General features: G+C 46.7%; 1 protein-coding gene across 11 annotated transcripts in view; it reads left to right on the forward strand.

Moving 5' to 3' along the window:
• Positions 1 to 25,386, forward strand: part of TMEM147 (transmembrane protein 147) — an 81,414-nt gene extending 56,028 nt beyond the window's left edge. For all 11 annotated transcript variants that reach the window (XM_030212109.1, XM_030212111.1, XM_030212110.1 and 8 more), the window contains 4 exons: positions 2,812 to 2,948; positions 23,268 to 23,352; positions 23,441 to 23,562; positions 25,012 to 25,386. In XM_030212109.1, coding sequence (XP_030067969.1) covers positions 2,812 to 2,948; positions 23,268 to 23,352; positions 23,441 to 23,562; positions 25,012 to 25,132 — 465 coding nt within the window. In that variant the 3' untranslated portion in view covers positions 25,133 to 25,386. The remainder of the gene's footprint in view (positions 1 to 2,811; positions 2,949 to 23,267; positions 23,353 to 23,440; positions 23,563 to 25,011) is intronic.
• The last annotated feature ends 1,644 nt before the right edge of the window (positions 25,387 to 27,030 follow it).

Here is a 27,030-nt window from a genome sequence, read left to right on the forward strand (position 1 = left end):
GGTACCTTCCTTCATGCCTAAGGTGGTTTCAGTGTTTCACCTAAATCAGCCTATTTTCCTGCGCTCCTTTTCTAAAGAGGAGTTTCCAGAAGCCTATGGGCAGTTGCACCTTCTGGATGTGCAAAGGGCTCAGTTGCAATATCTGCGCATGTCAAATGCCTTCAGGACCTCTGACCATCTTTTTTCTTTGTCAGGTCCGCGCAGAGAGTCTCCAGCATCTAAGGCCACTATAGCCCGTTGGCTCAAAGAAGCTATCTTTTCAGCATATCTGCTATCTGTCCGGCCTCCGCCTGAAGCCTTTAAGGCACATTCCACAAGAGCGATTTCCTCTTCTTGGGCTGAAACTGGAGCACTCTCTCTTCAAGAGATATGTAGTGCAGCTACTTGGGCTTCGAAGCTCTCTTTTGCCCGACATAACAGGCTGGATGTGGCTGCCAGGAGAGACGCGCATTTTGGAGCTCAATTGCTGGCGCGTGGTGTGGCTTGTTCCCACCCTATCTAGGGATTGCTTTGATACATCCCACTCGTAATGGATTCATCTGCTTGATGACAAGGAAGGGAAAATTAGGTTCTTACCTTGGTAATTTTCTTTCCGTTAGTCATAGTAGATGAATCCATGAGCCCTCCCTCAGTGGTTCATTATGTGATTTATGTTACTTTATGTTCAGTTTGTCCTGTAGATATGTTCCCTCATTGGGAGAAGTTGGAAAACAGTCTTCAGGATTTCTGTTCAGTTATAGGAGGATGAGTTCCTTCCCTCCAGGAGGATGACTTCATTACCTCCTGTGACTTATAGCTCCAGTTTTGGGGTGTTCATCCGCTGTGCGGAAAGTTCATGTTATTATGCTTTGCGGTGTAACACTGCTTTGGAAGCTTCAAATACTGAAGAGGCAGATGGAGCTAGCTGGCCATGAGGCACTATGGTTTTTCAGTGCTCTCTATCTCCCCCTGTTGGTTGATGGACACAATCCACTCGTAATGGATTCATCTGCTATGACTAAAGGAAAGAAAATTACCAAGGTAAGAACCTAATTTTCCCATTTAAAAAAGGTGAATGTGTTCTCAATAGCTCATGTCAATCAGCCTCTTGGTGATGAAATGTCATTATTATTTATTTGGGTTTTGCTCACAACTTTTTCAGTAAAGGGTCATGGATTTGATATATTGCCTTTCTGTGGGTACAACCAAAGCTATTTACATATATTATATGCAGGTACTTTCTCTGTTCCTAGTGGGCTCACAATCTGGGGCAATGGAGGATTAAGTGACTTGCCCAAGGTCTGAAGGAGCTGCAGTAGGAATCAAACCCAGTTCCCCAGGTTTGCAGCCCACTGCACTAACCATTAGGCTACGCCTCCACTCCACTGCTCCAGTAGTAGCTTGAGGTGAATTATATTCAGGTACAGTGAATGTTTCCCTGTCCCTGGAGAACTCACAATCTAATTTTTTACCCAAAGTAATGGAGGGTAAGATGATTTGCCCAAGATCACAAGGAGCAGTAGTGGGATTTGAACTGGGCTCCCCTGAATATCAAGACCAGTGTACGCCACTCCATGTTGGACATATGGAACAGACTTTTAGAGGAGATTATAGGAGCCAAAAAAGTGGCAGATTTTGAACCTGCATGATTCATACCCAAAGGGAGCTTAGTGGCAGAAAGGAAAGAGGGAGATGAGATCTGTGGCAACACAGTGGGTTTGGTTGAATCAAGCTGTCCTTATCCAATGACACTTTTTCACATCTTTAGACAGCTTAATACATTGATCATGTTAAAAGAATCAAAGAATACAGGGTTGTCCAGGGCCGCTATAGCTTCCTGAAGCCTGCATCAATGTCTTTAAAATGGAGAAATAGCCTGGAGCCCCCTTTATTTTGCTATGTGTTTAGCACCGTGAGGACCCTGTAGTTACCACACTTGTCATTCCTGCTCAGAGATATTTAGGAAGACACCCTCTATCAAAATCCAAAGGAGCCAAAAAGAAGTAGAGGATGACACAATGCTAGTCCACTAGGAAGATGAAACTCCTTTTGGTAACTCATTACATGAGTGTCATCTTTGGGGGGTTTTCTTGCACACACCGTAGCACTACATACATCATTGCTTTATTGGCTTGGGCTATTGCACCAGACATCATATTAAACTGCTTCAGCACCTTAAGTGTTGTGACCCCTGAGGCAGGCAACTGCGTCCACCGAAACATGGCCCATGTCTGGTCTTTCTGGTGCTTCAATAAAATTTCCTGAATTTTGTCATCTTGCTGGTTTGACATTGTGTCATCCTCTACTTCTTCTTGGCTGCAGACACATTTAGGGCCTGATATTACAAAGTGATTTAACTGGCTGGTTAGATCACTTGTGTGTGGCTGTCCGCAGATATTCAACTAACTTAACCAGTTAGTGACACTGAATATCAGCACTAACTGCCAAACATGCCACTGGATATTTTGTGGAGTCAGCACTTATTCGGTTAAACGCCAGTATTCAGCACTTAACCACCTAAGTTAACTGCAGAAATGGGACCGCATAAAACACATTCCTATCTTTATGCAGTGAACTCCAGAATATTGCACTTAACGGGATATAGGATAGCTGGCCACATAAACCCGAGTGTTCAGTGCTGGAGCCTGGACATGACCCAGCATTGAATATCTGGGAGTAAAGCCAGTGGCAGTCATAAAATGGTGACCGCTGATGGCTGAATATTGGGCCCTTAGATTCCAGGGTTCATAAAATTGCATATTAGACCACAGTACTCTCACCAGCCTACAAACCACAGGTACACTTACATTTGCTGTCCTTGTCTCATTGCAGGAATTCATGAAGGCTACAGTGGACCTGGCGGACTTGGTGGGACTCCACCTGGTGATGTCAAGGAACGCGGGCAAGGGTGAATACAAAATCATGGTGGCAGCCACGGGCTGGGCCACGGCGGAACTTGTCATGTCTCGGTGAGATTTAGGAGGGAGAGGGATTATTGGATCAGTGAGATTATAAGTACATAAGTATTGCCACACTAGGACAGACCGAAGGTCCATCAAGCCCAGCATCCTGTTTCCAACAGTGCCAATCCAGATTACAAGTACCTGACAAGATCCTAAAATATTACAATACATTTTATGCTGCTTATCCTAGAAATAAGCAGTACATATTCCCCAAGTCTTAATAATAGCTTATGGACTTTTCTTTTAGGAAGCTATACAAACCTATTTTAAACCCCGTTAAGCTAACAGCTTTTACAACATTCTCTGGAAAAGAATTCAAGTTTAATTACACGGTGAGTAAAGAAATATTTTCTCTGATCTGTTTTAAATGTACTACTTTGTAGCTTCATTGCATGCCCCCTTGTCCTAGTATTTTTGGAAAGAGTAAGCAAGCAATTCACATCTACCCATTCAACTCCACTCATTATTTTATAGACTTTTATCATCTCCCCTCAGCTGTCTTTTCTCCAAGCTGAAGAGCCCTAGCCGCTTTAGCCTTTCCTCATGGGGAAGTCGTCCCATCCCCTTTATCATTTTCATCGCCCTTCTCTGTACCTTTTCTAATTCCGTTATATCTTTTTTGAGATGCGATGACCAGAATTGAACACAATATTAGAGGTGCCATCAGTTCATTTTTCAATTCTATCAGTACTCTGGGATGAATTCCTTCTGGTCCAGGTGATTGGCTACTCTTCAATTTGTCAGATTGTGCCATTACATCTTCTAGGTTTATAGAGATTCCATTCAGTTTCTCTGACTCGTCAGCTTTGAATACCATTTCTGTCACCGCTGTCTCTTCCAAATCTTCCTCGGTGAAGACTGAGCAAAGAATTAGTTTAATCTCTACGCTATGGCTTTGTCTTCCCTGATTGCCCCTTTTACCCCTTGGTCATCTAGCGGTCCAACTAATTCTTTTGCCAGCTTCTTGCTTTTAATATACCTAAATTTTTTTTTTTTTACTATGTTTCTGCCTTTATCGCAGTCTTGTTTTTCAAAGTCCCTCTTTGCCTTATCAACACTTTGCATATGACTTGACATTCCATATGCTTTTTCTTTATATTTTCAGTCAGATCCTTCCATTTTCTGAAGGATTTTCTTTTAGCTCTAATAGCTTCCTTCTCCTCACATTTTAACCATGCTGGCTGTGGTTTGGTCTTCCTGCCTCCTTTTTTAATATATAGAATATATTTGGCCTGGGCTTCCAGGATGGTATTTTTGAACAGCATCCACCCCTGATGTAAACTTTTGACCTTTGCAGCTGCTGCTCTAAGTTTTTTTTTTATTTTTATTTTTTTTTGGGGGGGGGGGGGGTCACCATTCTTCTCATTTTATCAGACTCCTTTTTGAAAGTTATATGCTAACTATTGGATTTCCTGTGTGTACTTACTGCAGACCAAAGGGTGAGATTCAGGAATTGATATGACCATGTGAGAAGACTGGTGCTATGGGGGGAGGGATGCTAGATTAGCATTCTCTAATGAGACTGGGAGCAGCTGGGGTGAGATGAAAGATCTAAGGTAACATTGGAAATTCTTAGAATCCTTTCTGTATCCAGAGATGAAGTCACTTCTTTGATATGAATACATTGTAAAGCTCAGTCTCTGCATCATTAACAGAATAAGACATAGGGATGCACCCTAGATAAAATGCCTTCAGAATGGTCAGGATTGTATTAGTAAAATACGTAGAGGGGTAGCTTTATATGTTAGGGCAGTGTTTCCCAAACCTGGTTCTGGAGGCACACCATCCAGTCAGGTTTTCAGGATTTCCTCAATGAATATTCATGAGAGATTTGCATGCAGTGGAGGCAGTGCATGCAAATCTCATGAATATATTCATTGTGGATATCCTGAAAACCTGGCTGGATGGGGTGCCTCCGGGACCAGGTTTGGGAACCACTGTGTTAGTGGGGGAAAAAATAAAAGCCATTGAGATACCAAGTTACATTGGCAGAATTGGGTTATATGTTTTACATGCAAATTGATGATTGAGGTTTATCGCTCTGATGGATGGGGTATGGAAGGCAGTAGAGTGTCTCCAGAACTGTGTGTGTGTAGTTAATATGTGGGGGGTCATTATTAGAGGTTAAGTCTATAATGTATGATTTGGGATTTCATTTTCAGCCTAAATTAAGTCAATAGTGAAAGCTGTCTTTTTAAACCATGGTTGCTAAACAGATTGAGATATTACATGCAATCTGCAAATTTTCAGTTGCTGTTGCAAGCCCTGGTTCTAGGTGGGCTCACCATAATGGGTTGTACATTGGACTGCCAGATATGATGATACAGTTCCTACAAATGGTGTTAGTAAATTTGGTAGGTTTTCACAAGACTTAACGTCTGACATTGGTTACCAGTGCAAAAATGAATCCAGTTTAAAAATATGGGTATAAAAGTTTAAGGTTTTGCATTGGAAGGGAGAGGAATAGTTTATCTTGGGGAGGTGCTGGAATAATGTTTGTTTTTGAACTTTCCAGGCTTTATTCAGTTGGTAGTCCTTGAGTTCCTGGTAGCTAGGTCAGTGGGGTGAGTGTGTGGGCCTCCAAATTTTTATTCTTGGTCCAGCTTTGTAAAATTCCATGTCAAAGGGCTTTCGTTTGAAGGAGAGCCATTTGCACTTTTGGAGAAGGCTTAAAACACCTTGGTTTAGCAGAGCTTTTGACTAGAGAGTTGCACGGGGACAGAAATCTTACCCATCCCCACCTGTCCCTGCTAGAATCTCACCCATCCCCATCCGTCCCCACTGGAATCTTACCCATCCCCACAAAAATGTAATCCATCCCAACCCGTCCCCATCCATCCCCGCAAGAATTTAACCCATCCCCACCCATCCCCGCAAGAATTTAATGGTACATAAAAGAAAATTAGGTCAGCTCCCTCAATCTCTCTCTGGATTTGAGCCCCATCACTGTAGGCAAGGAAGGAATGGAAGCTGAAACTTAGAACACTCTGGAGTGCACATGTAAGATTTGTCTCTGATTTCTGGCACTGTGTGCTGAGAGGTCACTACATGCTAGCGCCAGTAGGTCAGGTGACATCCGATGCTCTTGCCTGTGTCAGAGCTGAGGTCTGTGCATCAGCCCGGGAGCAAAGAGGATTAATTGGAACATAGTAAGTGACAGCAAATAAAGACTTGAACGTTCCATCCAGTCTGCCCAATAGTCACACTCATTATCAATTCATGATTAAATCAACGAGTGTGATATTATATACTTTCTTTCGTGTTTCTGGAACATAGACCATAGAAGTCTATCTGACCCTATACTTGTGTTCCAGCTGCTGGAGTTCTCGCTGAAGCCCACTCCAGTCTATTCGTCTTCTCATTTGTGGGATACAGACCATAAAAATCTGTCCAGCACTGTCCTTATGTTCCAGCCACTGATGTTGCTGTCTAAGCCCTTTCTAGCCCATCCTAAACCAGACTGCCATATATTAGACACAGACCATACAAGTCTGCCCGGTATCAGCCCTAGTTAATCACAGCCAGAGTCGCCATCTAAGCGTCACTTGACACATCCACACACATGCAGCCATTTAAGGTTAGGAGGAGTGGCCTAGTGGTTAGGGTGGTGGACTTTGGTCCTGGGGAACTGAGGAACTGAGTTCGATTCCCGGCACAGGCAGCTCCTTGTGACTCTGGGCAAGTCATTTAACCCTCCATTGCCCGCCGCATTGAGCCTGCCATGAGTGGGAAAGCGCGGGGTACAAATGTAACAAAAATAAAATAAATAAAAAATAATTAGAGATCCTCTGTATTCAACCAATCCTTTTTGTATTCCTTCATCATTTGTGTCTCTACCACCTCCTTAACGGAAGACTTTCCACATTTATGCTGTTAAAGCAAGGAGGAGGAGGAGGAGACAGCACTCAAGGTACTCGGTAGATGAGAGGCTGATGCAGTGCAGCTTACACTTCCACGGGAACCCCGCAGAACTGCTTCCATCCTCGTGGGAACCCCGCAGGACCTGCTTCCGTCCCCGCAGGAACCCCAAAGGACCTGCTTCCGTCCCTGGCAAACCCCGTTCCCATGCAGCTCTCTACTTTTGACTCATTTTTAGGAAAGTGAACAGGTGGGAGGATATGCTAAATTTATGAGTTTGGCTGTGGGATAATTGTTTGGAGTTTGACAAAGATGGTTTTCCTGAAGGTTTAAAAGATGTTGCTATGAATGTTTGGTTTTTTTGTGTGTTCATGTTGGTATTGTGTGTGTGTGTGTGTGTGTGTTATGCATGTTTTATTTGGAAGTCACCTTGAATGTTTTTGGTTAGATTTTTGGTAGATATCAGACTTCTTCGCTTTCCTCAAGGCGCAATGCAGAGCCACACAGCTGCTCCGTGCTCACTGTCTGAAATCTACAGCCCACCATCACAAGGGGAAGATGCAAATACTGACATAGAAGCCACCTAGACAGTATGGGAAGCTGAGGTGCTGCTAATTTAGACTGCAGGGAAAGGTAGAAATAGAGGTTTCCTGGAATCTGTACAAGACTATTTATGAACTCACTCATGGGGGCTGATGCTCAAAAGTTCATGATAGTCCCATTATGGTGATCTTGTATTCTTATCGAGCTCCAGCAATATTTTCAGCTGGATTCATTTTGTGCATATCATGACACTAAGGAACCTCATTCGTAAGTTAAGTTCTCCGAGGACAAGCAGGATGCTTGTTCTCACGACTGGTTGACGTCCACGTCAGCCCCCACCAACTGGAACAAAATTTCGCGGGTGGTCCCGCACACAGGGCACGCCCACCGCGCATGTGCGGCCGTCTTCCCGCCTGTGCGTGACCGTTCCTGCTCAGTTTTTTTCTATTCCGTGCTGGAGAGAGACGTGTTACCGTCTCTCTGTCAGCCCCGGAAACCGGATCTACTACTACTACTACTACTATTTAGCATTTCTATAGCGCTACAAGGCATACGCAGCGCTGTACAAACATAGAAGAAAGACAGTCCCTGCTCAAAGAGCAGCCTAGCCGCGAGTTTTTTCTCCTTACGAACGCGTTCGCGTACTTTTTTCTTCTGTAAAAAAAAAAAAAAGAAAAAGTTTCTCCCCGTGTCGTCCTTTAGCTGCAGGGGCACCTCGTTGCGGCCTTGTGGCCGCGCGGTCGTTTTTTTTTTTGGGTGTGCTTTTCACCGCCACCATCGACGACTTTGACTTCGCCGACGCGATTTTTCCGTCGATGTCCTCGAAGGTCCTGAGCGGATTCAAGAAGTGTGGTCGGTGCGACTGGCAGATCTCGCAAACCAATACCCCCGCTCGGTGCCTCCAGTGCCTTGGGCCGGAGCATAATACCAAGACGTGCACCTTGTGTCTCGGCTTGCAGAAGCAGACACAGGTGGCGAGGCAAGTTCTTCGGGACCGTCTTTTTGGAACTTGCGCCGGCCCCTCGACGTCGACGGCATCGGTGTCGACGGCCGGATCTTCGGTACCGGTGTCGACGAAATCGGCACCGACGATGGCACCGACCCCAGGAGTACAGGTACCGTTGGCCCGCCGGCGAGCGGCCGCACGGGCAATCGGCCCCGGCCACTCCCTCTACCCAGGGCCATCGGGACCGAACCCTGTCAGACCCGATCCCTCGAGGCCGGGGCGGTTCTACTGTTGCGTGCCACAGACGTGACATCTACCTCCTCTTCATCTCTACCGCCAAGCGCCGATGACGGGCACCGAAAGAAAACCAAGAAGCACCGTCATCGGTCGCCCACGGCGCACGGGACTACCAGCTCCAGCGCCTTGAGAGATGATTCGACGCCGAGGAAGCGGCAGTGCCAAGAGGAGCGTTCCCCCTCGGTTGAAGAGGTGTCGCTGCGTCAGTCCATGGGTGCTTCGGTACCGTCTCCTGGACCCGAGCAGCTTCCGGCACCCACACCGGCCCCCCTGCCTTTCCCGACAGCGGGCCTTGACGAGTGCCTCCGAGCCATCCTTCCAGGGATTCTGGAAGGGCTGATGCGCAGGCTTTGCCGGCACCGGGGGTGCTTGCGCCCCCGGCGCCGTTGATGGAGGCGCCGGTGTGCTCTAGCCCGATGCCGAGGACGCCGACGCTGCTTGCGGCACCAGTGTCGACCGCCACGCAGGTGGAATCCCCGTCGATGTCGATGGAGGGAGCTTCATCCCCGCCGGCGCGGGAGTCCACCACTCAACGCCATCACCGGGGACTTGGTTCCTCGCAGTCGAGATGGGCCCGGTTCAGGTCTGAGCTGCAAGAGCTCATGTCCGACACCGAGGAAGAGGCCTCGTGGGGGGAGGAGGAGGACCCCAGATATTTCTCCTCAGAGGAGTCTGAGGGCCTTCCCTCCGACCCCACTCCTTCACCGGAGAGGAAGCTCTCGCCCCCTGAGAGCCTGTCCTTTGCCTCCTTCATCAGGGACATGTCTATTTGCATTCCCTTCCCCGTGGTCTCTGTGGATGAGCTGAGGGCTGAGATGCTCGAGGTCCTCGACTATCCATCACCACCTAGAGAGTCTTCCACGGTGCCGTTGCACAATGTCCTCAGAGACACTGCTTCGGAACTTGCTGAAGCCATTATCTAACCCCACCATCCCCAAGAAAGCGGAGTCCCAATACAGGATCCACTCAGACCCAGAGTTGATGCGGCCCCAATTGCCTCATGACTCGGCGGTCGTGGACTCTGCTCTCAAGAGAGCACAGAGTTCGAGGGATACCACCTCGGCGCCCCCGGGCCGGGAGTCTCGCACTCTGGACTTGTTTGGGAGGAAGGCCTACCAATCTTCCATGCTCGTGACCCGCATCCAGTCATACCAGCTCTACACGAGTATTCACATGCGGAACAATGTGAAGCAACAGGCGGACCTGGTCGACAAGCTCCTTCCGGAGCTGTCCAGGCCCTTTCAGGAGGTGATCAGGCAGTTGAAGGCGTGCAGAAAGTTCCTGTGGCATCTCGAGCTGCGGCCCAAGGTATAGTGATGCGCAGACTCTCCTGGCTGCGTGCCTCTGACCTGGACAACCGCACCCAGCAACGACTGGCGGATGTCCCTTGCCGGGGGGATAACATCTTTGGCGAGAAGGTCGAGCAGTTGGTGGACCAACTACACCAGCGGGAAAACCGCTCTCGACAAGCTCTCCCACCGGGCGCCTTCAGCATCCACCTCAGCAGGTGAACGTTTTTCCCGGGCCAGGCAGGCTGGGCCCTACGCCTACAACAAGCGTAGGTACACCCAGCTGGCCCGAAGGCCTCCTTAGGCACAGGGACAGTCCCAGCGCGCTCGTTCCCGTCAACAGCGTGCGCCTAAGCAGCCCCCTGCGCCTCCACAGCAAAAGCCGGTGACGGGCTTTTGACTGGATCCACGGGAACATAGCCGCCATCAAAGTGTCCGTACCGGACGACCTGCCGGTCGGGGGGAGGTTGAAAGTTTTTCACCAAAGGTGGCCTCTGATAACCTCCGACCAGTGGGTTCCGCAAATAGTGCGGTGTGGATACACCCTGAATTTGGCCTCCACTCCACCAAATTGCCCACCGGGAGCCCAATCCTTCAGCTCCCATCACAGGCAGGTACTTGCAGAGGAACTCTCCGCCCTTCTCAGCGCCAATGCGGTCGAGCCCGTGCCACCCAGGCAGGAAGGGCAGGGATTCTATTCCAGGTACTTCCTTGTGGAAAAGAAAACAGGGGGGATGCGCCCCATCCTAGACCTGAGAGGCCTGAACAAATACCTGATCAAAGAGAAGTTCAGGATGCTTTCCATGGGCACCCTTCTACCAATGATTCAGAAAGACGATTGGCTATGTTCCCTGGATTTAAAGGACGCTTACACTCACATCCCGATACTGCCAGCTCACAGACAGTATCTCCGATTCCGTCTGGGGACACGGCACTTTCAGTATTGTGTGCTGCCCTTTGGGCTTGCCTCTGCACCACGGGTATTCACGAAGTGCCTCGTGGTGATGGCGGCGTATCTACGCAAGCTGGGAGTGCATGTGTTCCCGTATCTCGAGGATTGGCTGGTCAAGAGCACCTCAGAGGCAGGAGCTCTTCGGTCCATGCAGTGTACTATCCACCTTCTGGAGCTGCTGGGGTTTGTGATAAATTACCCGAAGTCCCATCTCCAGCCAGTCCAATCTCTGGAATTCATAGGAGCGCTGCTGAATTCTCAGACAGCTCAGGCCTTCCTTCCCGAAGCAAGGACGCAGAACCTTCTATCCCTTGCCTCGCAGACCAGAGCGTCTCAGCAGATCACAGCTCGGCAGATGTTGAGACTCCTGGGTCATATGGCCTCCACGGTTCATGTGACTCCCATGGCTCGCCTTCACATGAGACCTGCTCAATGGACCCTAGCTTCCCAGTGGTGTCAAGCTACCGGGAATCTAGAGGATGTCATCCGTCTATCCATCAGTTGCCGCAATTCGCTGCACTGGTGGACCATTCGGACCAATTTGACCCTGGGACGTCCATTCCAAATTCCACAGCCCACGAAAATGCTGACGACGGATGCATCTCGCCTGGGGTGGGGAGCTCATGTCGATGGACTCCACACCCAGGGTCTGTGGTCCCTCCAGGAACAGGCTCTTCAGATCAACCTCCTGGAGCTCCGAGCGGTCTGGAACGCACTGAAGGCCTTCAGAGATCGGCTGTCCTACCAAATCATCCAAATTCGAACAGACAATCAGGTTGCAGTGTATTACATCAACAAGCAGGGGGGCACCGGATCTCGCACCCCTGTGTCAGGAAGCCGTCGGGATGTGGCATTGGGCTTGCCAGTTCGGCATGCTTCTTCAAGCCACATACCTGGCAGGCGTAAACAACAGTCTGGCCGACAGACTGAGCAGAGTCATGCAACCGCACGAGTGGTCGCTCCATTCCAGAGTGGTACGCAAGATCTTCCGAGAGTGGGGCACTCCCTCGGTGGACCTTTTCGCCTCTCAGACCAACCACAAGCTGCCTCTGTTCTGTTCCAGACTACAGGCACACGGCAGACTGGCGTCGGATGCCTTTCTCCTCCATTGGGGGACCGGCCTCCTGTATGCTTATCCTCCCATACCTTTGGTGGGGAAGACCTTACTGAAGCTCAAGCAAGACCACGGCACCATGATTCTGATAGCGCCTTTTTGGCCCCGTCAGATCTGGTTCCCTCTACTTCTGGAGTTGTCCTCCGAAGAACCGTGGAGATTGGAGTGTTTTCTGACTCTCATTTCGCAGAACGACGGAGCGCTTCTGCACCCCAACCTTCAGTCTCTGGCTCTCACGGCCTGGATGTTGAGGGCGTAGACTTTGCTTTGTTGGGTCTGTCTGAGGGTGTCTCCCGCGTTTTGCTTGCCTCTAGAAAGGATTCCACTAAAAAGTGTTACTTTTTTAAGTGGAGGAGGTTTGTCGTTTGGTGTGAGAGCAAGGCCCTAGAACCTCGCTCTTGTCCTGCACAGAACCTGCTTGAATACCTTCTGCACTTATCAGAGTCTGGCCTCAAGACCAACTCCGTAAGGAATCACCTTAGTGCGATTAGTGCTTACCATTATCGTGTAGAGGTTAAAGCCACCTCTGGAGAGCCTTTAGTCGTTCGATTCATGAGAGGCTTGCTTTTGTCAAGGCCCCCTGTCAAGCCTCCTGCGGTGTTATGGGATCTCAACGTCGTCCTCACCCAGCTGATGAAACCTCCTTTGAGCCACTGAATTCCTGCCATCTGAAGTACTTGACCTGGAAGGTCATTTTCTTGGTGGCAGTTACTTCAGCTCGTAGAGTCAGTGAGCTGCAAGCCCTGGTAGCTCATGCTCCTTATACCAAATTTCATCATAACAGAGTAGTACTCCGCACTCATCCTAAGTTCCTGCCAAAGGTGGTGTCGGAGTTCCATCTTAACCAGTCAATTGTCTTGCCAACATTCTTTCCCAGACCACATACCCGCCCTGCTGAACGTCAGTTGCACACATTGGACTGCAAGCGAGCGAGCGTTGGCCTTCTATCTGGAGCGGACACAGCCCCACAGACAGTCCGCCCAATTGTTTATTTCTTTTTCGACCCCAATAGGAAAGGGGTCGCTGTCGGGAAACGCACCATCTCCAATTGGCTAGCAGATTGCATTTCCTTCACTTATGCCCAGGCTGGGCTGGCTGTTGAGGGTCATGTCACAGCTCATAGTGTTAGAGCCATGGCAGCGTCAGTGGCCCACTTGAAGTCAGCCACTATTGAAGAGATTTGCAAGGCTGCGACGTGGTTATCTGTCCACACATTCACATCACATTACTTCCTCCAGCAGGATACCCGACATGACAGTCGGTTTGGGCAGTCGGTGCTGCAGAATCTGTTTGGGGTTTGAATCCAACTCCACCCTCCAGGACCCGATTTATTCTGTTCAGGCTGCACTCTCAGTTAGTTGTTCTTCGTAGGTCAATTTCTGTTATGCCCTCGCCGTTGCGAGGTTAAATTGACCTGGGTTCTTGTTTTGAGTGAGCCTGAGAGCTAGGGATACCCCAGTCGTGAGAACAAGCAGCCTGCTTGTCCTCAGAGAAAGCGAATGATACATACCTGTAGCAGGTGTTCTCCGAGGACAGCAGGCTGATTGTTCTCACCTACCCTCCCTCCTCCCCTTTGGAGTTGCGTTTACTCATTCTTTTGCTTGTCATTCAACTGAGCGGGAACGGTCGCGCACGGGCGGGAAGACGGCCACGCATGCACGGTGGGCGTGCCCTGCGTGCGGGACCGCCCGCGAAGTTTTGTTCCAGTTGGTGGGGGCTGCCGTGGACGTCAACCAGTCGTGAGAACAATCAGCCTGCTGTCCTCGGAGAACACCTGCTACAGGTATGTATCATTCGCTGTATGTGCATTGTGATCTCTGTGTCTCAAGTTTAGTGCTAACTCACGTAGTACTTGAATCATGCCAAAGAGAGCTTCCTTCTGGAGTTGATATGCTGCAGTATATATAGGTTTGCTTGAAATCTGTGGCACCAAAAATTATAGGAAATATTTGTCACATTTTATTGGTCTGACTGCATCATCTTGGTATCAACACAATTCTTATGCGTCTTCTTTATTGTTTTTTGCATCCATCTTTTTATCGGTTGGAATGGAAATAACCCAAGAGATCATAACCTCTTTATTCTCCATAATTCTCTTTGAGTCATGACCCCTGGTGCTGTTCTCATTTAGCAGTATTGTAATGTGGGTGAGATATGCCACCTCGTGCCTTTCTGCAATTAGAACTTTGCATCCAGCTACAAGATGAGCAACAGTTTTCAGCCAATCTGCAGATGTTGGATTTTTTTACCAGTTTTTTCCTGTGCTGCTTGTGAATCATCTTATCCATAATCCACTGTCCTGGGCTGCAACTATAAATCAGTTCATCTCTCCTTAACCATTCCTGGTGCAATCTGTAGGTTGCTTGCCTGCTGCGCCCATAAGTTTCACAACTTGATATTTGCCTGCAGGGGATTACATTTACCTTTAATATTCTTTACTGATCTTTTCTTTCAGTATTTTATGCTTGATTGTTTCTCCTTCCTCTACTCTTAGATATTTATGTACACCTTCCTGTTTAAGTTGCATTATGTCTCAGAGAGATGTTTTCAGTTCTATCCAGTTTTCCTCCAAGGGTTGCCTTAGCACCTTTTGTCCATGCCAAAAGTCATCTTGATGTCATATGTGAAGCTTTTCATTATGTGGTGGAATTCTGCTGATTATTGATAAACTATCAATAGTGTGATGTAACCTCTGGATCATCCAGCAGTAAAAAGAGTGAGGTCTGATTTTTGGACCTTACTCTTGTTGCTGCATTCGCCTGGAGGCTTTTGCTTCTTGGTTTGCTTTCTTGACCTCTGCCTCATCACCATCTTTAGGATTAAGGCTAAATCCATAGTTCAATGAGTTAATAAGAGTACTTGGTGAATTATATGCCATACAAAACAACAGTGGTGGCAGGGAGTCTTCCCTAAAATATAACTTGCTGGATCCTAATGTTAGGAATAACAAATTGACCAAGTTTGGTTGAAGTGGGATCTGCTGCATTTTCTTATACTTGTTTAATCTAGAGATTTTGTACATTTCAAGGCAATTTATTATTCCAAGAGTGTGAGAAAAGGCTTTCTTTAAGTCAATTCATGCTATGCAGAGCTTTCTGTTCTTAGTACTGTTCATGTTGTTTTAGTCAACATGAACTGTTCTTTAGTTCCTTATGCTCTCCTCATATTGCCCTTTTGCTCTAACACTGTGACATTAGTGGAATTGATATGATCATATATTCTGTCAGCATCTATTGTGAACAGTTTATAGGTTGTAGGTAGACAAGTTATTGGCCTGTAGGTTTTAGGAACATTACTTGGATCTCACTTTGGAAAGAGAAGTATTATTCCTATTAGCTACTGCTTGTCCAACTGGTTTTTGCACTGGCCAGGTGTTGGTAGAGTAGTGATAACTGTTTTAGCCAAACATTTGTTCTTCATCCGGGCTAGGGTATCTTCCAGATTGGTGTGTTTTAACTTGTCTTCTAGCTCCTTTGTTACTTCAGGCCATTGTTTTGGTTTGTTTGCTTTATTCAAATTCTCCCATGTGTAGGGTATTCATTCAGTTTCTCAACTGTGCTCTAAAGGGTCTTCATATAGATTTCTCCAGAATGTCTATAGTCTTCTATTGAGAGAGACGTGGGGGAAGCCAGTGTTGTCCCTTGGATTGGTAGCATGGAATCTTACTACTATTTGAGGTTCTACCAGGTACTTGTGATATGGATTGGCTACTGTTGGAAGCAGGATACTGGGCTAGATGACTATTCTTATGTTCTTATTTTAGGTTTAATGTGTGGTGTTTTCCCCATACTAATGCACTTCCTTGGTGCCCTGTAAAACTGTTTTGATTTTTTTCTAAACTGTTCGTTTTAATTTCTCTCTCTTCTGTTTTCTTTGTGAATCAGTATGGGGGTCTTTTACTAAAGCTTAGCTTGAGTTATCTGCAGCAGGGCCCATAGGAATAAAATGTGCCCTGCTTCAGATAACTCGAGCTAAGCTTTAGTAAATACTCCCTATTTTTTGGTGCTTCAGCTGCCACTTATTTTTATTGGAGCATATGAATGAATGAATTAATGTCTTCTATTAATGCTGTATATTTACATCTATTAGAGGCATCTTTGCACATAATTCATTTTTGTTTTTTCCTTCAATGCATTTTTTTCCAAGGAGGAGTTGTCATTCTTTTTCTTCTGGCTCTGTGTTTTCGTCAGTAGAATTCTTTCAGTAATAATTTTTGCTGCACATGATTGTAAATGATTTTGTTTTTATTTTGTTTTTGTTATGTGAATAGATGATACAGGTTATGACCTTATTCATCTTATTTATCATACTTTTTACTTTAGCTTTTTGAATTCCACTTAGGTAATTATTCCTTCACCTGGAATCTAGCATATTCATCTCTTTTTATATATGCTAAAAGTTCAACTGTGAATTCCTCCATCTCCTGGCCTTTCTTCTTTAGTTATTTCTTGGCCTGTCTTTTATCTCGGGGGAGGGGGGGAAGGAGGGAGGGGCAGGAAAGAAATGTATGCAAATGAGAACAAGTATAGAAAGTTTATAATCAGCTGTTGGCATTGGTGTTGAAAACTGTGATGCTGCAGACTTTTTGGAATCTATATTTGAGTTCAAATGTGATTGCTTATATTTACTTATTTTATTTCAGTACGTTTGTTATACTGCCCTTTGAGTGCTACATCAGAGTGGTTTACGTATTAAATGTAACAGATGTAACAAAACCAACACAAAACAATTTACAAAAATAATAAGAGGAGGGAATGATCTGGAATATTCTGTGTTATACATTGTTAAAATGATACTCTCGCCTTTGTGCAGTCTACCTGTAGTTATTACAGGCAACCTAAAATTATAATCCGATTTAGCATACATCACAGTTAACAACTGAGTTAAATTTGACAGTTAATCATAAACCTGTTTAAAAAATAAGGGGCCCGATAGTCAAAGCTATTTAACCGGTCAGCAGCAGCTGCTGACCAGTTAAATCACACATAACAGGCTATTTGCGAATATTCAGCAGGAGATAACTGATTATCTCCACTGAATATTTGTGGTTAGTGCATAACTGGGAACCCACTATCTTGGGGGTGTTTTGAGGGTGGGTCACACTTGGGACATGATATTCGACGCTAACTAGGCAAGGTTAGCGCGTAAATAGCTGTCCTATCTTTATTCATCAGCCAATGGTTGGTTAGCACTGAATATCGGCTTAACTGGTTATCGACTGGCGGCCAAACATGAAACCAGATATCGATGCCAGTCATTGAATATCTGGGTTGAACACTGCTGGTGAGATTTAACCACACAGCCCGCTGCCAATGAAAATTGGGGGTGGGGGGGGGGGGTGTTAACCCAGCCTTAAATTTAATATGACCCTTTTTTACGTAATTACAGAGGAGGTGAATTCCATAGTGTCAGCGCCACACAGCTAAATGCTGTATGGCGAGGAGAGTCTAACCAAAGACTCTTATGTGATGGCACTACCAAGCTGTTTCCTTGAGAAGACTCTGAGAACGAGAAGGCTGATAGGATAGCAACAAAAAATAAAGATATTCAGGAATCCCTGAATAATAGACCCTTGGCAGTTACAGCAATAAAAAAAAAAAAATCAACATAGGTGCTTTGGTCCCAGTCTATGTGCCCACTCAATCATCACTTTTCCCAACTGTTTATCAATCAGGAGAGCATCGGGCAGCCAGTGCTGAAAAAATCCAATCACCTCAGTTTCCAAATATCAACACATTGCTCTTCCAAGACACATTTTCCAGGTTGTCCACTTTGCCCTCACATACTCCTGCTTATTTTGCAAATCTGCAAGGCAGGATAAATCTCCCACAGTGTCCTCCGTTTCAGATATTGTCCTCTCAACTCCCCCCCCCCCCCCCCCCAACCTTCCTCCACGTGTCGCATAATCGTTTAGGGCCTGATATTCAGACCACAGGAGTTAGCCCGGCTAACTCCTGCAGTCAGCGCTAAGCCCGGCTATTCAATGCTCGGTTGTTTCCGGTGACCAACATTGAATATCCAGTTTATTTTTGGCCGGTTTGACCTTAACCGGCCAAGCCAAAATTCAGCACTGGACGGTTGTGTCCAAACTGGACAAAGATATTCCACCTATTGGCATGGCCATATTTGGCCAAACATAGCCAGATGTTGAATATTGTCACTGACCAGCTATGTCACACGACATAGCCGGTCATCCGGCTAGTGCTAAGCGCTGATATTCAGCTGAGATAGCCAGCTATCTCATGCTGAATATTAGCACTTAGCCAGCTAATTACCATTTAACCATCCAGGTGCCATTCCTGGCCAGTTAAATGTTCTTGAATATCGGAGGGATATACTACTACTACTTATCACTTCTATAGCGCTACAAGGCATACGCAGCGCTGTACGCCATGCACAAAAAGACAGTCCCTTCTCAAAGAGCTTACAATCTAAATAATATCGGTAAACAGACAGAACAACTAAGAGGTAAAGGATTTACTCTCTACTACCAAAAAGGACCTACCGACAACCTGTGGGATCTGATGAGGTACAACCTCATACTGAGATACTGAGCAAGCTGAAGTGTATACTGAATGTGCCCCTCCTAGTTCATTTCAGCTTGGAACAAGAGAGTGTCCAAAAGACTGAGAAAAGAAGATGTAGTACTGCACCACAAGGGTTGGGAACAGGGAGGCAGCAGAAGAGTACAGAGCTGTTATTGTGACAGCAAGCTTCCAAGTTTATTAATACTTGATATACTGCCTAAAATCAAAGTCAAAAGACTAATGTCAGAGAGTGAAAGGAATTACAATTGGAACAGGAAAGCAAGGAGAAAACGTAGATTAAGAGCTTAAACAGTAGTAGAGAATAGGGAGAGACACCATTACATGGCTTCAACCGAGCCAGCGGTCAGTGAATTCGTTTCAAGTTTATTCATCACTTTCTACCCCACCTACAGGAAAAACCATTGAGGTGGCTTACAATCTGAGTTAAAAGGGAAAAACATACAAAAACTAAACGAGATACAGTAGGAAAAAGGGGAGAACTACAATATAGGTAAGAGGGTAACAAAATATAGGGATATTTCGTTTATAGTCCGAGCCACAGCGGATTTCATAATAAAACTGTGAAAGCTACGACAAACAAATGGGCCTTGAAGATGGGATAGAGTAGTCTCCAGATGGTGGTCTAGGGGAACAGTGTTCCAGAGAAAAAGACCCATCACACTAAGGCATGTGGGGCATGGCTCATGGCCATCTTTTCAACCTCTCTGTGTTCTGGTGTATGTGAATATGCATGTTTGAGTGTCTGTGACCAAGAGAGTAGAGAACAGGGGAGAAACAGTTTGAAAAGAGCAGTTCCTTGACTGCTGGGTTTCACTGTAAGTTTCTCTGCTGCAGAAGCTGGAATTGCTTCTTTCATAGAAGTACATTGGACCATTGTTTAGAGATCTTATTTCTCTGGAACCCCCTGTCCAATCTGGCCGATTTTTGAACCTGATGTGTCTGTCTTTACTGGTTTTAATCCCCATGCCAAATTTGGTTCTATTCAGTTATATTTTCAGTTAAATTTTGCTCTCAGACAAATAGACATTCTCTACTGCTTATGAATAATTTCTTTTCAACATCCATTAGATTGTATGGCATAAAATCCAGGTATTAATAGGTTGCAGAATCTTAAGTGCATAAAGTAAGGGGCACCGACAGATAATCACATAAAGCATTCATTCTGTGATAACTTCTGATGAAGCATCCATGATGCTGGGTGAATAAACAGAGTAAGCAGGGCCAGTCTTAGCAATTGCGGGGCCCCGTACAGACCAGATTGGTGCCCCCCCCCATCCCACCTAGCCCCACCCCCATCTGACCCCACCCCTTGTTGAGAAGATGTGCTTTAAAAAATTTTTTATTTCAAATAAAGACAAATCAAGCAGAACTTGTACAGAAAAACTAATTCAAATATGCACAATGCTATCATAGGAAACCTTTGGGTTTAAAAAGCAAAACTATGTGCATGTAAGGACTGGATAAATGAATTTAAACGCATTAATATGTAATACTTGGTAGCAATAATAAAACAGTGATTGTCTATTCACATAGCAAGCAGCCTGAGCCAACAGATTTATTTTCCACTGAACATAATTAACTTTGTATGAACTTGGCTGCTAATAGTGTGCTGAACTGGACAATGTTGGCACATTTAGACTGACTTTGGACAATTCTGCATGAAGGAAACCCTTCCCTCATTAATCAATACCTTCTCTGTGAAATAGTAGTACTAAAAAAAAAGGCAAGTGCATTTTCCTAATATACCACTGCATTCTACAAAGCAAAAGGAGCAAGTTCCCACATGCCATCTTTTTTTCTTTTGATGTAGGCACAGGAAAAAAGAAAAGATTTTAAATGCTCCCAGGTTTCAACCTAATTCATGTTTAATGTGGGATGAAATGCCATAAATAAGTAAATAGAAACTCTGAATGTTGAGCACCTGATTCACATAACATGATGTCTGTTTAATGGCCCTTTACCAGCAGAAAAAAAAAATCTGCACAAATATAATAGTACTAGGGTGTCCCTTTAACCAGCCCCTCCAAATGACACACTGATTACGATTTATAACAAATAACTACTCTACTTATTATACTTTCTCTGTGTACAGTCCATATGCACAAGTGGCATGTTTGAAAATCTAAGTGAGATTAAATAAAAATTCCACCAACAATAAAGAAAGAGAACATGGATGCAGCAGCTTGTTTGAGTGCACAGGGATCCAGCTGCGTGAGGAAGGGGAAATGGATATTACCGTGTGGATTTTTTTTTTTTAACAGTATCCTCCCCTCCCACCCATCCACATATTCCAGACCTCCTTCCCACTTCCCTGGGCCGCAGGGTGCCCTCCCGACATATACCTGAAGTCACCCTGGTGGTCTAGTGGATTTTTCGGGGCAGGGAAGATCCCCAATCTTTCCTACCTGTTGCCGCTGAGCCTCTTGCAGCTGCATCTTCTTTAAAATGGCTGCCGAGACTTCCAATGGGGGCCTCGCAAGACTTCAGTGGAAGTCTCTCGAGGCTGCTGCTGGAAGTCTCGGCAGCCATTTTTAAAAAGCGATGCGACAGCAAGAGGGTTTCTATGTTTTTTGGCTGTTGTATAAAAGGCTGGCCACCCTTGCACTAGTAGAAAGAGGAATATAGTACATTCGCTGAGGACAAGCAGGCTGCCTGTTCTCACTGATGGGTCGACGTCCACGGCGGCCCCCCACCAATGAAATTTTTCAAAGCAAAAAAATGTGAAAGCTTTGACAGAACCTTCTGGCGCACAGGGTGCGCGACCGTCCCGCTCAGTTACCTTTCTTTCTGCGGTGAAGAGAGGCAGTGTTTTTCTTGTCTCTTCGGACCCCTCAAAGAGCCTTCAGTCGGTTTTTCCGGAGATTTTCTCCCGTTTATTTCTGTTTCCCCATCTTCTCCCTTGTCTTTTACAAAATAAACTCCTTTATTTCTTTAGTTTTGCCCTTCCAAAGTTTCCTTTCGCTTCCACCGCGGCCCCTCTTTTTGTGCTCTCCCTTTTGGCACAATCGTGAATTTTGATCTCGCTGCCGCTATTTTTACATCCATGTCATCTAGGACTCCCAGCGGCTTCAAGAAGTGTACTCGGTGTAACTGGACGATCTCGGGTACCGACCCCCACTCGTGGTGTCTTTAGTGCCTTGGGCCCGACCATCGCCCAGACGCATGCAAGTTGTGTCTTAGCTTGAAAAAACGGACACAGGCGTCGAGACAAGCTCTTCGGGATCGTCTTTTTGGAGCTTTGTCCGGTTCCTCGGCGTCGGCACTTTACAGGTGCCGAATCCATCAACGCCCCGGAGCTCCTGGTGCCGTGCTTGGAAGGAGACCGATGACGATGCTTCTTCACCTTCGCTCGATCCACGTCATCGATACTCGGTACCGACGAGGAGGACGTGAAATCCACACGCTGCATCGGGTTCGGGTCCGAGAGTGGTCGGTCCCAGTGGGCCTGCACTGCAGGACTCTTCGAGACAGGTGGAGATCCACTCGACGGCTCACTGCTCCTAGCGTGTGGTGGTCTCCGGACAGCCATTACCTGCATTCCTGAAGTCGATGCCATCCCCAGTGCCAATATCGACGATGACAACCTCAGTACTGATGTTGACGCCGAGGAACCGGACAAAGCTCCAAAAAGACGATCCCGAAGAGCTTGAATCGAAGCCTGTGTCGGCTTTTTCAAGCTAAGACACAACTTACATGCGTCTGGGCGATGGTCGGGCCCAAGGCACTGAAGACACCACATGTGGGTGTCGGTACTTGAGATCATCCGGTTGCACTGAGTACACTTCTTGAAGCCGCTGGGAGTACTCGATGACATAGACAGAAAAATAGCGGCGGCGAGATCAAAATTCACAATTGTGCCAAAATCGAGAGCACAAAAAGAGAAACCGCGTACGCGCGGCCTAAGAGGGCCGCAGCGGAAGCGAAAGAAAACTTTGGTAGGGCAAAACTAAAGAAGGAGTTTTTTTTTTGTGTGTGTGTGTAAAAGACAAGGGGGAAGATGGGGAAAAATCGGCCGAAGGCTCTTTGTGGGGTCCGAAGAGAACACTGCCTCTCTTCACTGCGGAAAGAAAGGTAACTGAGCCGGGACTCTCGCGCGACGGGCGGGAAGATGGCTGCACGATGCTCGCACCCCGCATGCCAGAAGGTTCTGTCAAAGCTTTGACATTTTTTTGCTTTGAAAAATTCCGTTGGTGGGGGCCGCCGTGGACGTCGACCCATCAGTGAGAACAATCAGCCTGCTGTCCTCGGAGAATACCTGCTACAGGTATATATCTTCGCTTTTTGTACATGTACCTGGATAGAGACTTCTTTCAGTAATGCATGTGATTTCGGCGACCACATCTACAAAAGAATATTGACAAGGCAGAGGGAGTTTAAAGGAGGTTAGTGCATGATCTGCCCTGTAAGTCATACATAGAATAAATGTGCTTAAGATGTACCCTCTAGAAAAAAGAAGGGTAGATAGTACGCAAACATTCAAGTATCTAGCAGACTTTGATAAGGTAAGGTATGGCAGCATTTTCCATAGAATGAAAAACTCAGTCAAGAGGTTATTTGAAGCTGAAAGGAGGGAGGCTCAGATAGAATATGAGAAAATAGCAGCAGAAATGTTATAAACCAAAACAGTGACAGGCAGGGAGCTCAGTGACGAAGAGGGAAGAGCGAGGACCGCAGATGGAGTAGGGCCTGTGGCATAATAAGTGGGCAGACTAGATGGACTAAACAGTCCTTTTCAGTCATTTCTTCAACATATCAGCAATCTGCTTTATCTTTCTCAGGTGTATCCCTCTCTGGGTTGGAGCCCGTGGGATTGAGTTTGATTGGAAATATATCCAGATGAGCATTGATTCCAACATCAGCCTGGTATAAAACCCTTTTTTGCTTTGCTGCTTCATGTCTGCCTTTGGACTCTCGAGCAGTGGGGGCTTGACTGTCCTGGCTCTGTCCACAGGTTCATTACATCGTTATGGCTGCACTAGTGTGGATGTTTACCAGGTATGACCTCCCCAAACACTACAGGCTGCCGGTGACGTTCCTGCTGGGACTCAGCATCTACAAAACTTTCCTCATGGAGTGAGTCCCTGTATTTATTTCCCTGTCTGGCTCTTCCTCAGATCGGTAGAGTCTCTATTTCTCCATTAATCTGCCTGTCACCCTTTCCACTTTTCCCTCTCTTTCTCTCTCTTCCTTGCTCTTTTTCTGGGCAAGGGAATGTGATGGTCATGTCTAAAGTAGTATAGGACAGTATTTCCTAATCTTGTCTTGAAGGCGCATCTAACCAGTCCAGGAGTTCAGGATTGCCATAGTACATGAGAGAAATTTGCATAATCTGAATCTACAATTTATGCAAATCTATCTCATGCGTCTTCAGTGTGTTTTCTTGAAAACCCAGCTGACTAGATGTTTTCAGGACTGGGTTGGGAAATACTGTGGGATGGGCCTTTGCTGACATCCACGGTTTGTGTATGACTAGTACACAAGTTCCCTGACTCTAAGGATCAGTCATTAAGGTGTTCAGAGTTGCAGTTCTCAGCTCATGCCACCAAAGGGTGTTCATCACCTGTTTTAGTATTAACAGAGGAGAACTATCTCCCTTTCAAACCTGCACTGTCATTCCTCCACCCTACCTCTGAAGATACTACAGTTTTTAATATTTTACAAAACAGATTAACAGTTTAATAATCCTAGATTTTTATGTACCTCCTATAAGTAGTATCTTTTTTTGGACTATTTTCCAACGCTAGGAAATTTTTAAATTCAACATCAAGCACCCTTGTTATGGGGAAGGGGGCCCTTAATTATTTGTGCCCAGTGAATCCTAAATGTTTAGTTGAATTTGGTGGTGGTGAACTAATTTGACTTCCCAAAGCCATTAAGCCTTAGCAGCCAAGATTTTGCGGGACTCCAGGTTCAGAAGCTTTGATGAGAAGGGTAAATGCTACAAAATACTAGTAAAGTATTTGCAGAACTAAAAATTTTTTTGGGGGGGGAGGGGGGTTGCACACACATCTTTGAAGGGCAATTCTATAACTAGGTGCTCCCAGGTACACGCTCCTTCATGTGCAGCATAAGTGCAGAGAAAAGCACTTAATGCATGTAAGTGCCCTAAACACTATTCTGTAAGGGTGTGCATAAGTGCTGTAGTGCACAGCTGCAAGGAGAGGACACACATGTGGGTGGACATTGACAGGGCTGCTTGTTATGCATGTAGAGGGAGATTCTATATAAGGCACTAAAAAATCTGCATGGAAAAAATTTCTGTGTAAGTGTATTCTCACTGTTATTCAGCTTGGATTTCAGCATGGAATGCTAGGCGCATTGTATAGAATCCAGGGGCTAATGTACAGAATACTGTAATCTCTGCACACTCTTGCTGCATGCATTTAGGTGCTTAAATGTAAGGCATGCTGATACCAGGTTATGCTAGTGTTCTATATGCCACTTTAACCTAAGTGCTTACGGCACTCACTTATAGAATTGCTGCTTTAGTGGTTAAGTTAAGTGTCTCATTTTTCTTCCCAGGTCTTTCGGTCACCTCTTCCTCCTGGGCAGTTGGACTGCCCTCCTGGTGAAGGCCCTGCTCACTGGACTGCTCTCCCTCAGCTCCCTTACTCTTTTTGTGACACTTGTGCATAGCAACTGACTGTTTTGCTCACCCCACCCTTTCAGCTGCTCTGTGAAGCCTTTCCCCAAGTGGGTCTGTCTGGTACCCGGAGTGTGTGTGTTACTCAGGCCCTGAAACATGGACAGTACCAGGAGCTCCACTTCTGTTGCAGCTGGTAACCATTTATGAGCTGGAGGAGGCGGGAGAATTTCCTTCAGGTTGTTTTATAGAGAATTGTTTATTTTTTCACAGTCTGTTGAATTCTCTATGTAATAAATCCACTTGGACTTTTTTCACTGCTTGAGTTGTGAGTATTACTACTACTACTACTATTTAGCATTTCTATAGCGCTACAAGGCATACGCAGCGCTGCACAAACATAGAAGAAAGACAGTCCCTGCTCAAAGAGCTTACAATCTAATAGACAAAAAATAAAGTAATCAAATCAATTATTGTGTACAGGAAGGAGGAGGGTAGGTGGAGGCAGGTGGTTACGAGTCAAAAGCAATGTTAAAGAGGTGGGCTTTCAGTCTAGATTTAAAGGTGGCCAAGGAAGGGTCAAGATGTAGGGGCTCAGGAAGTTTATTCCACGCGTAGGGTGCTGCGAGACAGAAGGCGCGAAGTCTGGAGTTGGCAGTAGTGGAGAAGGGAACAGATAAGAAGGATTTCTCCGAGGACAAGCAGGCTGCTTGTTCTCACTGATGGGTGACGTCCACGGCAGCCCCTCCAATCGGAATCTTCACTAGCAAAGGCCTTTGCTAGTCCTCACGCGCCCATGCGCACCGCGCATGCGCGGCCGTCTTCCCTCCCGAAACCGGCTTGTGCCGGCCAGTCTTCTTTTGTCCGCGCTCGGTATGGTCGTGATACGCCGTTCGCGCCCCTTAAGTCGACCTCGCGTGTCTCTTTTTGACTTTCGCGTTTAAAAAAAAAAAAAGGATTTCGGAAGAGGACCTTTTCGGTCTTTTTCCCTTTCCGCTATTTCCAGTTTTTGCCCCGGTAAGTTTTCTTTCGTCTTCGGGGTAGGCCCTTTTCAGGCCTCGGGTCGAATTTTTTTCTCCCCCTCTTTTTGGTGCCCGCGGCAATTACGAGTTTTGATTTCGCCGGCGCGATTTTTCCGCCCATGTCATCGAAGTCTCCCAGCGGCTTCAAGAAGTGCACCCAGTGCGCCCGGGTAATCTCGCTCACTGACAGGCACGCGTCGTGTCTTCAGTGTCTGGGGGCTGGGCACCGCCCGCAGGCCTGTAGTCTGTGCGCCCTTTTACAAAAGCGGACTCAGGTAGCGAGATTGACCCAGTGGAACGTTTTGTTCTCGGGCTCTTCGTCGGCATCGGCACCGGGAGTATCGAGTGCATCGACGTTGGCAGCGTCTAGACCTCCGTCCTCGGCCGCGACTGCATCGAGTGCATCGAGGCATCGACCCTCTGCATCGGGGCTGAGTCACCAGAAGTCGGCGTCGGTGGTACCGGGACCTCCACTTCTGCTGATGTCGTCGGACGGTGGTGCTTCGACTGGAGTGCAGGTGAGGGCTGTCCATTCCCCTGCTGGTGGCGGTGAGCATTCGGGTGGGTCTCCCCCTACCCTGAGGGCTCCTGCGGTACAAGCCCCCCCAAGACCGACCTTCGGCCTCTGCCCCGAGGAAGCGACGGCTGGATTCTACGTCCTTCCCGTCGGTGCCGGGAAGTTCCGGTGACATGCTTCGTCCCAAGAAGTCGAAGAAGCATCGACACCGGTCCCCTTCCCGTATCGGCACCGAGAGCTCTGGGTCGCCGAGGGAGTCGGCACCCAGTAGGCATCGGCACCGAGAGGACCGCTCACCCTCTGTTCAGGAGGTGTCGATGCGCTCCACTATGGACAGCCCGGAACAGCCTCCACGCCCGGAACAGACTCTGACATAGACACCTGCATCGGCTTCCACGTCTTTCTCCACAGCCGCTCTG

The sequence above is a fragment of the Microcaecilia unicolor genome, chromosome 8 (assembly GCF_901765095.1).
Source record: "Microcaecilia unicolor chromosome 8, aMicUni1.1, whole genome shotgun sequence".
In the NCBI taxonomy this organism is placed as follows: Eukaryota; Metazoa; Chordata; class Amphibia; order Gymnophiona; family Siphonopidae; genus Microcaecilia; species Microcaecilia unicolor.